The following is a 16,090-nucleotide window of genomic DNA, read 5'->3' on the forward strand; positions in this document are numbered from 1 at the left end:
ACATCATGTAAAGCTGCATTCCAGAGTTTTGTTTGAGGGAATTTTACTTGATTTTCAGGATTAGATGGAAAGTTTACAGGGCGTAATGGCTGTTACAAGTATGGCAGCCTGCAAGACTCCTCTTGTGTCGAGCCGTTTTTTCATCATTATTTCCAAAGCTGGAAATCAGTAGTGAGCTTATTCAAAACCAAAGTCAAAATCTTGAAATAAAGAGCTTTTATATGCAATGAAACAAAAACAAAAATAAAGACAACCAACTTTTCTTTCACTGTATATTCTCAATACAAATACATTAGTCAAATCACATTAAAGGTAAGTAGAATAATTACACTTGAATGAAGAGAGGCCATTGTCATTTCCATTAAAGTAACTTAAGGTTAGGTCTTCCTAGCCTGGCTGTGAAAAATTGTTCTTTGCTCTGTACTAAACCTTGGCAAAATTGATCTGGGAGGGAGAGAATTTTTGTTTTCAGTGACAGATCTTTCCAGGTATAATCATTGCAAATTATTGTGTAGAAATGACAGTTAAACAAAACCTAGTGAATACATACAATTATATAGATTCGAAGTTGGCTTGCTTTTGAAATTAAACATTCCATTGAGACTTTTGCAATCAGAGTATACATATTTGCTTGGACACTAACTAGATCTGTGGCCAAAGAGATTTCATTTACCTTGACTTTAACAAGACTTTCAACACCATTTCTTACTATATTGTTGTATCCAATTTAGGAGTTAGGATGTTACAGACTGGATAGGACAATAAGATAGGTAAAAAACTGACTGGATGGTCAAGGTCAGAGGGTTGTGTTTAATGGGCCATAGTTTACCTGAAGATGAGTAAAAATTTCAGTGCTGCAAGGATCTGTACTGGCCCTTTGCTTATTCAAGAGATGTAGCAGAGAAGTGAAGATGATAAAGGAGTCCACTCTTGAAAAGTTTGCAGGTGACACCAAGTTAGAGAGACCAGTTGATATCCTCAAGGACAGGGTTGCCAGGCTGGAGTAAGAGGCTGACAGGAGCCTAATAAAATTCAACAAGAACAAATGCCAAGTCCTGGACCTGGGAAGGAAGAAGCCCCTACAATGACACAGGCTTTGGGATTGACTCCTTGGCAACTTTGCAGAAGAAAAGCTGGAGGTGCTCACACCTCCAGCCAAGCACAGGCCAGTAGCAAAGAAGGTTAATAATAACACGGGCTGTAGTAACAGGAATATAGCCAGTATATTAGGCAAGTGCTTGGCTTGTCCCCCTTTAAATAACACTCCTTAGACCACATGTGAACACTGCATCCAGCTGTGGGGCCCTCAATACAAAAGTGACATCAATAAACCTGAGATAGTCCAGAGGAGGGCTACTGAGACAGTAGGGAGGCTGAAGTACTTCCACTGTGAGGAGGGACTGAGGGAGCAGGGTTGATTCAACCAGGAGCAGAGGCAGCTACGGGTGAGCCAACATCACCTGCCAATGACTACAGAAAGGTCATTGAATATACGAAGCCAAGCTTTTCACAAGGGTGCACAGTGGTAAGACAATAAAGAATGGATATCATTTTCCAGAAGAAAAGTTCAGTCTGGATATAAAGAAAAAGCTTTCCCATGAGGACGGTCAGGCAGTGGAAGAGGTTTTACAGAAAGTCTGTCTCCATCCTTGGAGGTTTTCAAGATTCAACTGGATAAAGCCCTGAGCAACCCAGTTTGATAGGTGACCACGGATTAAGCAGGAGGTTGGAAAAAAGACCTCCTGAGGTCCCTTCCAAACTGAATTATCCTATGATACAATGACAGGAATCCAGGAGTCATATGCATTGAGGCCAATGTGCTTGGAAGTCTCTGTGAACCTGTCATCAAGTGTACAGGAGATGGCAGATACTTGCCTCTCTCTCCTTCTGTGGTATTAAGAATTCTGGTCATGTGAGTCTTTCTTATATGTGTTTACCAGTATATGTCCTGACATTTCAGCTGAAATCATAAAGAGGGAAGCATTTTTATATCTTCTTAATTCTTAGCACCTTTTAAGAGTACAGAAAGAACATTGTTGTTGTTATTAATATAGTAGCAGTGCTCCAGGGATATTTAACTTTACATATAGTTCAATGCATGTGAAATAACCAAGCAATATGAGTTTTCATATGATTAAACAAGGAAAAGGGTAGATCATTTTAAAATCACATCAGAAGAGAGAATATGGAAGTGTTCATTTACAGATTTTTTTTCCCCAGGAGTGGAACACACAGTATTGGAACTAAAATTAGTAACAAAACAAAACAAAACAAAAACAAAAACAAAAACAAAGGAAAAGAATGGGTTCTTTAGCAAATGTATATTACTCTTCCTCTATCAAATGTTGAACAATTATTGTGATACCACCTCAAAATACAAAATTCTTAGGTGAAAATCATTATCTTGTAATTTTCAAAGAGAAGGTAAGGCAGCAACTTTCCCTTGATTTCTGCTTTCATTTCTTTACAATTAATGTAAATTGACCATAGTTGTAACACTACCAATACAAATATTCTACCCATACAATTGCTCTCTGAGCTGTGGGTCCTTTAGCTTTTATCGTTCCTGAATTTCCATGGAAAAGCTGGGTTCTGTAACAGGTCCAGAGGGTGCAGAAAAAAAAGAAAAAAAATATTTCCCCAAAACAGGAGTGAGATATATCTGCCATCCAGTCTTCTCTTCAAAACAGGAGGTGAGTTTTTGCCCTTGCAATCTGTCAAGGTTGAACAATTAAAGGTTTTGTGGGTCAGATACCTTGCTGAGTTTTTTTAAATCCCCCATACACAGAAAAAAAAAAAAAAAAAGAAAAAAAAAGTTTGTCTTTGAAGTTCTGAAATGAAGCACTAAAGAAACTTAGAGTTAAAACTTGAGTGCTGTTGATTTTTCCCTGTTGATTAAGATGTAATTCAGTTAACATTATAGTTTAGTTTCCAAGTATGGATTGTTTTGGCTGACATCCTCTCTTCCTTTCATTGAAGTGTGATGATAGAAGCTGAAACAGAAGCATTACAGCATCTGCTGGGGTTTGACCTAACAGGAGGCTCAGCGAGGTGGTATTTAGGGAGTAAGTTTGAGAGTGCCAGTTGGTAGGAAAGAAGCTTTGTTTCTCTGATTACCATATTTGATGCTATTAGCATTAGGCATTTACAACTGCAGGGTGGATACTGTGGAGAAGAATAGATACTGAAGAGATAGAATAAATAAGAAGCAAGATACTAGCTCAGAAGGCATCACCCAGCCTGCCTGTGGGTCAAGACAGAAGTCCAGCTGGCTGATTTTGTTAGCACCTGTATGTTATGCATAAGTGGAGGAGAAGTGAAGGGTATGTGCAATCTAAATTTAAATCACACGTCACATAGAAACTCCAATGTTTTTGTGGGTTTGCTTGAAATTTTTTCTCCTTATTCCCTTATCTTTTACTCTACAATAATTTTCTTTACTCTTAATTATAACACGTCTTGTTCTTGAATTAAATTTTAGTTTAGGGAATCGTGACTTCATGCATATGATCAGATTGCATCTGCTTAACACAATAGGAGAGTGAAAAAGAAGCAGCAGATAATATTCCTTCAGAGCACCAGTGAGCTGTATTTCAGATGGATTAAAGAGCAGCTGTTTCTTACAAACATATCCTTTCTGACATGCTGGAGTAGAAGCTGGGGCATGCATGCCATGCAATGACAACAGCCTATGGAGTGTATTTCTCTGCCAGTGAACAAATTGACCATGATTTCTTAAGGAAGAATGTGCCCTCAGACCCACTGGGACCAAAACACAGCATTTGCTTATATCAGTGCATATACACAATATGTCTCCTCCACTTCTAGCTTTTGGCAAATGGTAATTTTATCCCATATTTTTAAATAAAATATACCTCTTTACCTAAAAATATAAGTGAATGAGTTCTACTCCATCTCCATAAGAATATCTGTGGAAGTTGGGAAAAAAAAAAATCTTCAAAATTTTAGAAATGCCAGTCTAATGTAAAAATTCACCACGCATTTCAGTAAAATATTGTTTACCTAACTTGTATCTGAGGCTTTGTCTATAATGCTAAATGAAAGAAGACCATAGTTTAGCCCTGAGACCAAGTGACACTAAGGGCAATTGCAGATTTACCTTGCATAAAGCCAGCTGGAGTGGTCAAAACTGGAAACAGACAAATAGGTAGAGTGAATGACTGGGATCCATTGCTCATACTCAGTCACTGTTTGATATGTTGGTGTAGATATAGCCTGAACATCCCTAAAAGTCATGCATATGTAAAAATTCAAGTACACTCTTATTGGTTCCTTCCTTCATTCTGGTCCTTTACCATGAAAGAAGACAGTAGTGTTCTGACATCTTTCTGTACAAGAACAGTGAGAAATATTTCATTGAGGTACCAGACTGCAATGGCTAGCTACAAATAACAAGGCTTCAAAGGGATAAAAAGACTACCAAAGGACTGTCATTATTTCTCACGTCTGGCAGATTCCTGATACATAGAATTTCATTAACAGCTATCTTAGATATCTTCGCATTATGGGGAAGTAAGTATTTCTTAGGTCTGTTCACAAAAGAATGACATTTTCTTGAACCACAATTTGCTCATAAGCATAAAGGAAATTTTGGAGCAATTATACTTCTTGTAACCCCTCCCAAGTTTCATATTCTGTGTTTAAATCACATAAGCTGCACATGGTGGTTGTAAAGAACTGTGGTTCTGAACTCACATAAGGCAAAAATGGGAAGAATGGTGAATTGCAAAGAACTGATGAAAACCGCCATCTATGAAGTACAGAAGAAAAGTTCATGAAGTGCACACTTGACACACAATTGATGCATCTGCTATAGACTTACTATGAAACATGCATTTCTCCTGCAAATGGTCTCAGAATAATGCTTACTGACAGTCACTGCCAAAGACCTATCATTTCATCTGAGTATTTATGCAGGAACTGGGTGGTTATCTGATTTCTCAGATAAATGCACAACCACGTTAAACAAGAGGAACTTAAAGATGGAAAACATTGAAGTATTTGAAGAGAAGTTGAGTGACTATATATATATTCTTTTCATGAATATTAATGAAACTACAAAGCCAGCCCTCCCTACAACAGCTTAATAGAGAACTTTACAGAGAAAAAATGGAGTTTATTGTTTTATCTAGTTTAAATGCCTTTGTAATCAGTCAGTGTGTTTATTTTTCTGTCATTTCCCTAATTCTGTATACAGTCAAGCCTTCAAATGAGCATCAAGCTTTCTGAAAACATGATTTACATTGATTTGGGGGAATCTTGGGAGAACAGTTCCACACAAGCTTCACATAATAAACAGCTAGTTCCAAAGAAAATGGGAAACCTTGGAGTTCAACATGACTCAGTTGCTGGCTCTCCAATCACTTGGCTAGAACACATAAGCTTGGAGTCAAAAACGTTTATGTTCATATCCATTTTTCACATCAGGATGCATGATGGCACCTCATAAGCTAAGCTAAGGGAGTGAAACCGAAATTTGCCTGGTACTAATGGAAGGTGATTACCATTGTTTTTACAGGAAGAAAAAATAAATAAAAAGAGCTCATCTATAAGTCAAATAACTTGACAAAACATCAGTGCTCCAAGGATTCTCTTCACAGAAAAAGGCAGAGCCTGACAATGGAGAAAATAAAAAGAAAAAGCTTTTTTTTTTTTTTTTGTAGTCAGTTTTCTTCCAAATAATGACCTGCTCAAATCTGAAAGAATGTCCAAAAAAGGAAAGTGAAGCTAAAAATGTCTCTCTAACTTGTTTGGCCCCTGGTCAAAGGAGGAGCAAGGCAGTCTCCAGTGATGTCCATATAAATTCTCAGATGAGCAAGTATTGTCCAGAGAAGGAACCTAACTTTTCTAGCCCCTTTCCTATCTTTCCCTTACTCAGAGCCTTTCCCAGCTAATTCTTCTTGAATTGAACTCTTGTTGCTTTCCGTGCTTCAGTTGCTTTCAACATATTTGCAGTACCCTCATGAATTTTGAAAGGTTGGTATATGAATTTGTAACTTTTCCTTCTGGCAATCTGGCAGCTATAAAAAGTAGACAAAATGGTACAATGAGCTGGATATGAGTGAACTCACTGATTCTGTCATACTCTGGGTTTGTAATAGAAGCCTTAGTGATACAGGACACAAAAACAGTTTCAGCATAAGAAACATGCTGCTGGTATTTGCTGAGTGGTTCAGACTTTTCTTTCCTTCCTTCCTTCCTTCCTTCCTTCCTTCCTTCCTTCCTTCCTTCCTTCCTTCCTTCCTTTCCAGACTATCCTTTGTATAAGCGGCTGTTTGTTCCCAAATCAATTTGACTTGATAGAATGATTTACATGAACTGTATGCTATGAATGATGCATGTTATTTCTACCCATGTTAATATATGAAGTGGCTTAGAATATATATTGATTTTGGTCTCCCACGGTTATGAACAAATGTGATTATAATCTCATTTTATTCAGTGTTCAAATGAGTACCGGGAGAATGATTATCTGCTTTTTCTATTCTCTCAACAGTTAGTTTATTTTGTAATTTGTATTTATTTTTGTAATTTTTTGGTAAAACTATTGGTGCAAACAGCAAACTTATTGTCAGAAATATCTGAAAAAAGAAAAAAAAAAACCTTGGGAAATAATAAGATTGAAGTGATAGAGAATTAAACAAATATTTTGACTATTATGCCTTCTCACCTAAACATGATGCACATATTATTACAGCACAAATGTTTGGAATAGTTGAAATGGTTTTATGTATTTGGCAATAATATGGTTCAGTGATATCAGGCAGACAGGCAGAAAGTCTCTTCCTCTTTTCAAAGGGAATAACCAACCATGAAAAAGATCTTAGCAATACATTCTGTTCCTAGAAAAGTAATTCAAACCTAAATAAATAATTCAAACCTGTAAACACAACTACTATGGCTCTTACTAAAAAATGTGTTTTAGTATAAGTAAGATCATGAAAATGCTTACTTCAAAAATACCTCACAAGCTCATCTCATTTGACCTCCTTCTCAAAACCAGGCTAATATTGGAGTTAAAACAGGTAGCTAAGGAACTTTCCAGACAAATTGTGAATATTTCTGAGGATGGAGAATCTGTATCTTTCCTTCACATCCAGTGCTCATAAGGAATATAAGAGCAGTTTTCCTTAGATCCAACTAGAATTTGTCTTGCTGCAGCTTGTAACTATCCTTATCCTTTCTTTTTGTACCCCCCCCCCCCAAAAAAAAAAAAACTGCTTTTGTCCATAACCTCCCTTTTGTTTGTGTAAGACAGCAAGTGAAACCCATGATTTGTCTCTCAGGCTCACACACTTCCTTTCTTCTCTCCCTGTGCATCATGCAATCAAGTCCCACAACCTCGTGGGGGTGCCCTGCTTGACTTGTTCAAATTTTCCTATATCTCTGTCATAGTGGGGGACCCAAAACAGAACACAGCATTCCAGATGTAGTCTCACAAGTGCCAAACATGGGAATTATCACCTTCCTTGATGTGCTGGCTATGCTTGCATTACTGCAGCCCAGCATGCACTGCACAGGCACAGTCATGTTCAGCTTCCTCCTTTCCGCTGTCCCAATGTCTGTTCTGAAAAGCTACTCCCTAGACAGTCAGATCCACCCTGTACTGTTGCACAGGGTTATTCTGTCCCACGTGTAGGACCTTCCATATAAATATCAGCCTTATTTTTTTAGATTATTATGCATGGAAATGCACCAGCTAGCTGTGTAAAAATAGCAATCTGATATAATGGCAGCAAATTCGTATTGTATTTTCTCTGTAGATATTAACAGATATTTAAATGTTTTGAAATATTTTTGAAATATTTCTGGAATGTTTTGTTTTTGAAATATTTTGAGTTGTGGTAAGCCTAATACTTGCCCAGAATGGGAACTAGAAGTATTATACCCGCATCTCAGTTCTAAAATTTTGAGCTATTTACATGCTCATCCCCAAGCCCAACAACTGATTATTTTTTCCTTATTACTGGAAAGTCTAACAAGGCTATTCATGCATAGCTGGTTCCTAAGAACTGCATTCTATTTTCAATGACTGTTGCCTTTTCTAAGCAATTAATCAGAGTCATTCCAATTACAGATAAGTCTTGACTTGTTATTAGATATTTAATAGTTTTCCGTGTACTGATTCATTTCACTGAGAAGTACTGACAAATCAAATGGAGGGTTTCTGCTTGTGTTGGTGTGGCAAAAAGGAAATTTAAAATGTTAAAATTAAAAACTGCAACATCGTTGTTTGTACAATAATGTTCATTAATCATTTTAATTATTTCAGTCTTTGCTTTTATGTTTTTCTTTTCTTTTGTTCCTCCTCATACTCTAAGTTAAACATTAGGATAGGAACTCAGCCCAGAAAGCCAACTGTATCCTGGGCTGCATCAAAAGAAGCGTGGCCAGCAGGTGGAGGGAGATGAGACTCCCCATCTACTTTGCTCTTGTGAGACCCTACCTGGAGCACTGCATTCAGTTCTGGGGCCCCAGTACAAGAAGGACATGGAAGTATTAGAACAAGTCCAGAGGAGGACCATGAGGATGATCAGAGGGCTGGAACACCTCTCCTATGAAGACAGGCTGAGGGAGTTGCGGTTGTTCAGCTTGTAGAAGGAAAGGCTCCAGGGAGACCTTACAGCGGCCTTCCGGTACCTAAGGGGGCCTACAGGAAAGCTGGAGAGGGACTCTTTGTCAGGGAGTGTACTGATAGGACAAGGGACAATAGCTTTAAACTAAAAGAAAGTAGATTTAGATTTTATATAAGACAAAATTCTTCATGCGGAGGGTGGTGAGACACTGGAACAGGTTGCCCAGAGAGGTTGTGTGCGACCCATCTCTGGAGGTGTTCAAGGCCAGGTTGGATGGGGCTTTGGGAAACCTGATGTAGTGGGAGGTGTCTCTGCCCATGGCAGGGGGGGTTGGAATTACATGATCTTTAAGGTCCCTTCCAACCCAAAGCATTCTACAGTTCTATGATTCCGTATAAAGGCATCTTTATGAAGACATCTATGCAGTGAATTTGTTTTGCTAAAGGAACTGAACTGAAGCTGATTGCCCTTTCAGGTAGTATCCTGAGTTAGCTGGTTAGTTTCATTAATGACAAAGCTGCAGACAGAGCTGGGGAAAAATTGACCCAGATTTGGTTCCTGGAAGAATCATCATTATAACAACATCCTTCTCCAGTTGGCTAGTGCTTGCACAGGATGGACATCAAAGATTCACAGCAATTGGCACAGGAGTGCCCGGGTTCCTGGCCTGAGGCAGAAAACAGACAGTAGAAATATACCCAAAGGAGTCCAAAGAATGATTCCTAGCTTTTAGAAACGAAAATGTAGTGCTGATCCAGTCAAGAAAGTTAAAGAATTTAAATTGCATTTCAATGTTATTTGACTTGATGAACCAGTCCTCACGAAGTGCCTAAGTCCATAAATAGGCTTTTTGGACTTAGGTCAATAAATAGGCTTGGGGCGGGGGGGGGGGGGGGGGAGGGGGGGGAGGAAGGGGAGGAGATCTAGAGGAGAATATGTAGTGATGTCTCTAGAAGGAGAAAGAAAAAAAATATACCAAATTTAGGAATCTACTTAATGAGATTGGAACTTGAATCTGTCATTAGTCATCTGGCAAGCAAATATAATTTTCACTATCCGTAGAGAGAGAATTTTGACATCTAAATTTGAAGTTACATAACTAGAAGAGCTTCGGTTTTCATAACGTATCTGGGAAAATGTGTAAACTGAGAAAAAAAAAAACATTCTAGAGAAAGTAAAAGTAACTGTGCTTAATTTTTGTTGAACTGGAGTATAATCATTGCAAAATGTGTGTGATAAAGTAGCAGACATCAGTGCTAACCTTTCCTACCAACTTGGCTGTAATGGCGGTAGAAAACAGCACAAGAGAGAACCTGACCCAAGGCTTTAAAAATATATTATAAGAAACTTTCTGATAACCATTTATTTTTGCTTCACACCCCTCCCCCATCTGCCCCACACCCCCAATGTCTTCTTTAATATTCATGCATTAGAAAATGATATCAAGGATAGTTTTCTGTATTACAGCATATACTTAAACACTTATACATAAAGTCAAAAAGATCAGTTTTCTTTGTCGACTTTCTATTTTTAGATGATAAATCACATTCTTTTTACTTGTTACATATACTAAAACACCTACTAATCTCAGAATGAGAATTTAATTTCAACCTCAGATTTTGTCAGACTGCTTTGTAAGCATAAAAATGAGCACTCTGTAACAACTGTTATGTTTTGTTGATGTCTTTGTATATTTACTAATATAATGAAATGAATACTTAATGATGTCATGGTACAGGCAAAAACTAACTTAACTTATGATGACTGATATCTACTTCATAAAAATACTTAATATTTATAAAAACTATTACTTCTAAAAAGTCTTTATATAGTTAACAGTACCACTTATGTTATTTCTTCATAATTTCCGTTGACACTAGAGTATGTACTACAGCAAAATTACAGATCAGATGTAATAAGCAGTGAAAATGAAATTATGCACAATGTATATACTTGGGTATCATTAGAATCTGGCTCTGCTATTATTTATATCAGACTGTTTTTTGTTGGCACTGTGAATAATTGCTGATGAAGAAGAGAATGAATACCAAAACATTTTCAGACAAGAAGACTCTGTGAAGGAGCAAAAGTTGTGAAACTAGGAATAATCATTACAGCAAAATCCCTCACATAATTATAAACCACTGGAAGCTAGTGGAAGGCATTGTTATGTGAAAATATAAACACGCTGATTGCTAATTATATGGAGACAATGTCAAAGTCAAATAACATAGCACTGACAGTACAAAAATACTTTAAATACCTCAGAATGTAATATTTCCAATTAAGGAAGAAAAAATATATTACAGTGAAAATATTTTGGCATAGGCAATGCAGAACCGGCAAATTACTGTCACAGAGTACTCTTAATTCGGCTAGTTGTAAAATATTTGTGCAAAACATATATTTAAATTTTTTTTAGACCCCCAGTTCAGCAGAGGACCTATATCATCCTAGATGTGGTCCAACCCACTTATAGAGGAAGTATCTTATTGCATGGAGCATGCCTTTTTTTTTTTCCATCCACATCTCTCAGTCCTTTCTAATGGAAGAGCTTGCAATAGTTAGAGTATAAATCTGATGTAAGCTTTTTTTTTTTTTTTTTTTTAAATAAGGTTTTTTTGCTGAATTAATCAAAATGTCAACTGGAATACTCATTCACGATCACTAATAAAATTGACCTATATAACCATATGCAACATATGAGTAATGTCTCTGAGACAGCCTATACAGGCAGCATTTACACAGTGGGGCCTAGGAAGATCTTCCAGCTCCCAGTTCCTATATGATGTGCTCAAACACATGAGAACAAGGCGTGGGAACACATCTTCTTCCCTTCATTTTCTTGGGAGGAGACACGTCCCCAAGGACAAGGAAGGAGATGCAGTGTGTGTTAATAAGTTCCCCCTCTCTGGGAAGTTGAGGAAAAAGCCAGTAGGTTCAGCACTGACTACTGCCATCAGGGTACCTGAACAATTGTTCTCCATTTAAGAACATGCCACATTCTTCAGCTAATATAGCAAATGTAATTATCACTACTCGACAACTTTTGCTGCACATGGTGACAATGTCTTCAGCACAAAAAAATGGAGCCACTAGTCAAATGTGGAAACTAATATGGACATTTTAAAAAATGTTATGCAATTCCATGACAAACAAAGCAGAAAATCATAACTCTAAAAGAAGTGTCAGCAAGAGATTTAGGTTAATTTTCCAGATATCTGAAGACACTTCAGAATAGTTCATAGTGTATATATATGGCCAATGGAGCTCAGAACCATAAAGAAAAGACTGCAATGAAGAGTTTTGTTGCTTTAGAACATTGTTCACTAACATTGCCAACAGTGTTATTCAATAAAAGTGACAGCATGAAACTAGCTATCTGGATCTCCCAGAAATTGAATATATCATCTGTAGACATTGTGTTGTCAGTTCTATTATAGTCCCTTGCCCACACTACTAGAACTGCTTCCCTACATGTGCAGTTCATAAAGTGCTGACATAGTATTTTATATGCTTGGTCCATACCATCCAATTATTCCCTTTATATTTGTTTTATATTTGTTAATTCATTTAAAGTACATTGCCAATGGTAGTCACCCTAATTCTAGCCACATAAAATGCATAATATGTTAGTTTTCCCTTATTGTCAGAGGATCTGAGCAGTGCATAAATTGTCATGTCACATTGGTAACAATCATAAGTTGAAGAATACTATGAGAGATAATTTATTGAAAAAATAGAATTATAGGGATATTAGGAAGCAACAAAAATTTTTTATGTCTGCTCAAAAATGTTGCAATTATACCTCCTTTCCTTTATTAACACCGGATATTTTGCATTATAATCTGTATAAATGTTAGGACTAAGCAGCTACTGCCAACAGTGTACAGCATCTTCCTGATGGTTTTGTCAGTGGGCATCTTTCTCTTCATGAGAAGAGATACTTCTGCATCAATTCTGGTCTACACAGTCTCAGAGCAGCCCAGTACTTGGTGGACATAGGAAAAAAATAATAATAATAAAAAAAAAACCTGTCAAGGAGTATGCCCCCTGCATCCACCACTATCCTTTGAGGTAAACACTGGAAGTTGTTCCTTCACCTGGGTACCCAAAATAATGAGGGTCGCCTGAAGATCTTGAGAAAGGGACAGAGGCAAGACTTAGGAACTACTTTTAGAAGGTGAGAGGATTTTTATTAGGGATACATTATGAAGAAAGTGAAGAAGGGGAAATAAACATGGATCTGCCACACTTGGAAGGGAGAGGGGGTGAGGAAAATATTGTACTCAGGAATTAATCCAAAAGTCATATTATTTTCACTAGTCAAGCAAAGCAATAATCTCTGTCTACCCAAGCAAGCTGAGGTGAGATTTTTTGTAGGGAGACCCCCATTAAAAAGTTGGCAACACATTACTTAGAAACTGTCTGTTCTGATTATATGTAGTATTATTCTAGGCATTTGTATCTTGAAATAAACACCCTAAAACCTTGTGAATGCATTTTTCCCAACAGAAGAGAACACTCTGTTGTTCTTTTTTAAGGCTATTTTCAGGATGCTTATGGTTTGAGTAGATTATGTTTCACAACAGGCAGTTTCAGTACTGGTGTCTGGTAGGCAAATATGTCTCTGCTAAGGACACTAGCATTTCATTAACATATACCAGGTCTTAATTTGGCTCAGGTTAACATTACTGACAAGATCCAGACATATATAGAAAGATGCATGCTGACTCATTTCATTCCAGTCTAAATAACATTTTCTCCTAGTAGGAGTCCTAGTAATTTCAGAAACTTTTTAAGAAGTTGCCTATTACTCATCCCAAAAAGAACTTGGCTTCTCTGGTTATAAGTGTTGCCAAAATCATGTAAAATTAAAAACTAGGTGCATTTAATTAGGACTCAAATATAAAAATATTTTGTGTCAATCAACACTTTTATTATTTAATAAGATAAAGAATTTCCTACATAGCTTTATTAAGTCTTCTGATTTAATCCAATATATGTATGCATGTATGTATGCATGCATGCATGTAACGTAAGAAGGAAAAGGATTCTTTTGCTAATTTTATTTAAAAATAAAAAATAAAAAGTAAAAGAATACAACAACTCTGGGTCTCTTTGGTGCATATGTTGCTTCTATTCTATATTTCTTATGTCAAGTCTAGCACGCTGCTACTGTATGTCCCCTTTTAAAAAAGAAAGCATTAGGGAAAATAGGAACTAGTGATCGAATAAAAATATGACATAAAAGGCTTGAATATACTTATAGAGAAAAAATAGCTGAAATGAAATATTTACTGATAGATTTATTTTTGTTGAAAATAAATTTTAAGAATCATATTTTAGAAACTGAAATTATATCATGGAGAATAGACAGACCATAAAATAATGTACAGGATAGGAATATAGCCTGACGGGGTTTAGTGAAGCACTGGGGAATGCTAGTGCTTAGTTCATATTGTGCAAGCATTGTGCAATATATCTGTAGGAATTTTGTCTAGTATAAAAGTATGTAAACTTGATTCTTAAAGAATTAGCAGGGAACATACTGAGAATAGTTCATTTTTGGCTGTTTAGTTTTACTGTTTACAGATCTTATTTGTGCTTTGGTAAGAAATATCATGCTTTTCATTTTCATAGTGTCTTTCACCTGGTGTTCTAACTATTCTCCATCAGTTTTGTTATTTAAATAATGGAAGTAGTCTTTGTAAATATGTTTTTTAATTTGAAGTCAGATTTTGAGGTATCTGTGGTTTACAGTCCTTTCGCTCCTTGTATACTATAACATGGGGAAGTCCCGCTTTACTGTGAAAAGTGAATCTTGGGAGGATATGGGGTTCTAGCATATTTTTTGCATTGAAGGAAGGGAAGGCTGACCCAGCCCTGCCTTTCTGGTATTATCACCATGAATGGATGTGCGAAGGCTGTGGATTTTTTTTCATTGTTTTTTAATCTCTATCCAGAAGTTACTTATTGTAACATATATAGCATGGAATTAACTTCATAATGATAACAGAGAAATAACTGTCTCCCTTTCTTCTTCTCTCTGCAGTTTGTTGCCCAACCTAACTGCCAGCAGCTGCTTGCATCCCGCTGGTATGATGAGTTCCCTGGATGGAGGAGGCGACACTGGGCTGTGAAGATGTTGACATGTGTTGTGATAGGACTTCTTTTCCCCGTCTTCTCTGTGTGCTACCTGATAGCTCCCAAAAGCCCGTTAGGGCTGTTCATCAGAAAGCCATTTATCAAATTTATCTGCCATACTGCATCCTACTTGACTTTTCTGTTCCTGCTGCTGCTTGCCTCTCAGCACATTGACAGGTCAGATGTGAGAATGCAGGGACCACCACCAACCATCGTCGAGTGGATGATATTACCGTGGGTCCTGGGTAAATGTATTACTAAAGAAAATACAGTGAAAAGTGTTTTGAAACCTGTGGTTTTTCCAAGCATTTCTGATGCAGGAAGATATGGCGGAGAGTTCTGTTACAAATTATTATCTATTGGAACAGGCAAATGGTACATCTGCTCCAGTACTTAGTGGGATTAGTGGACAACTTGGGAAGTGTTTAAAAATCCAAAGTGTACCCACCCAGTAGTGTCTGACATACTACAGCAAGGGAAAAGATTAAGCAGTATGTGATTAAGTAGAGGCCTGAAAAAGAAATAGTGATAATATTTTTAATTTTCTCCTTTTCTCTGGGGCAGAAATTGCTCCAATTCCTCTCATTCCTTTCTAATATACTTTTTTTTTTTCCTTTGCTAGTCTAGCTTTTAAAAAGGGGTTTCTTTACCACTGAAATATTTTTCATGTATTAGAACAAGGTACAGTGTTAATTCTGGTGTTATCATGGACCTTTGTTACCTATGAAGGTAACAAATACTTAATATCACAGACCCACCTGTAGCAAATAGTGCTGAACAGCATTTTCAATTGACTATTTTAATTAAAATATCCATGCAGAGTAATTTTTCCGTGCCAAAACACTGACGAGAACTTGTCACACAACTTCAAGCAAAATATTTTCTCACCAGAAGGCATAAGAAAATCTGCTAAGATTTTTTCGAAAGAGGGAAAAGATTAACCTTCTGTCTTGATAGTTCAAAATAAAATTTCAGTTTGGTTTTATTGAAAGGCTATTTTGTACAAGCCGTGCCAGCTTTAAATGTCTGCCTGTGTGATTGCTCTGTCCTATAAAATCACATTATCTTAGGTCTTCCCTGTCCTTGCCTTTCTCCCCTGCTAGATGTTACCTCTCTTGGCATGCCATGGTCTCTTCCCTGTTTCTTATTTCAGTCAACATAAGTTGATTCCTAACCACATCAGGCCAAATATACCCGGTCTTGACTGAAAAGAAATTGTAGAAGGAAAGACTTAGTAGCTTTAACTGAAAGGATTTAAGTTTAATATTTTCATATAAATCATCATCACAGGGATAAGTTCATGCACAAACTCTCTGAAATGTTTTGGTGGGCTTTTGATACACTTA

At 36.9% G+C, this 16,090-nt stretch overlaps 1 protein-coding gene across 4 annotated transcripts in view; it reads left to right on the forward strand.

The window, feature by feature from the left end:
* Positions 1–16,090, forward strand: part of TRPC4 (transient receptor potential cation channel subfamily C member 4) — a 164,355-nt gene that overhangs the window by 107,404 nt on the left and 40,861 nt on the right. For 2 of the 4 annotated variants that reach the window (XM_035542830.1, XM_035542831.1), the window contains one exon: positions 14,653–14,989. In XM_035542830.1, the coding sequence (XP_035398723.1) occupies positions 14,653–14,989 (337 nt within the window). Of the gene's footprint in view, positions 1–5,819; positions 5,998–14,652; positions 14,990–16,090 lie in introns of those variants that run through there. The other 2 variants (XM_035542832.2, XM_035542833.2) reach the window with 2 other exon arrangements.

The sequence above is a fragment of the Cygnus atratus genome, chromosome 1 (assembly GCF_013377495.2).
Source record: "Cygnus atratus isolate AKBS03 ecotype Queensland, Australia chromosome 1, CAtr_DNAZoo_HiC_assembly, whole genome shotgun sequence".
Taxonomy (NCBI): domain Eukaryota; kingdom Metazoa; phylum Chordata; class Aves; order Anseriformes; family Anatidae; genus Cygnus; species Cygnus atratus.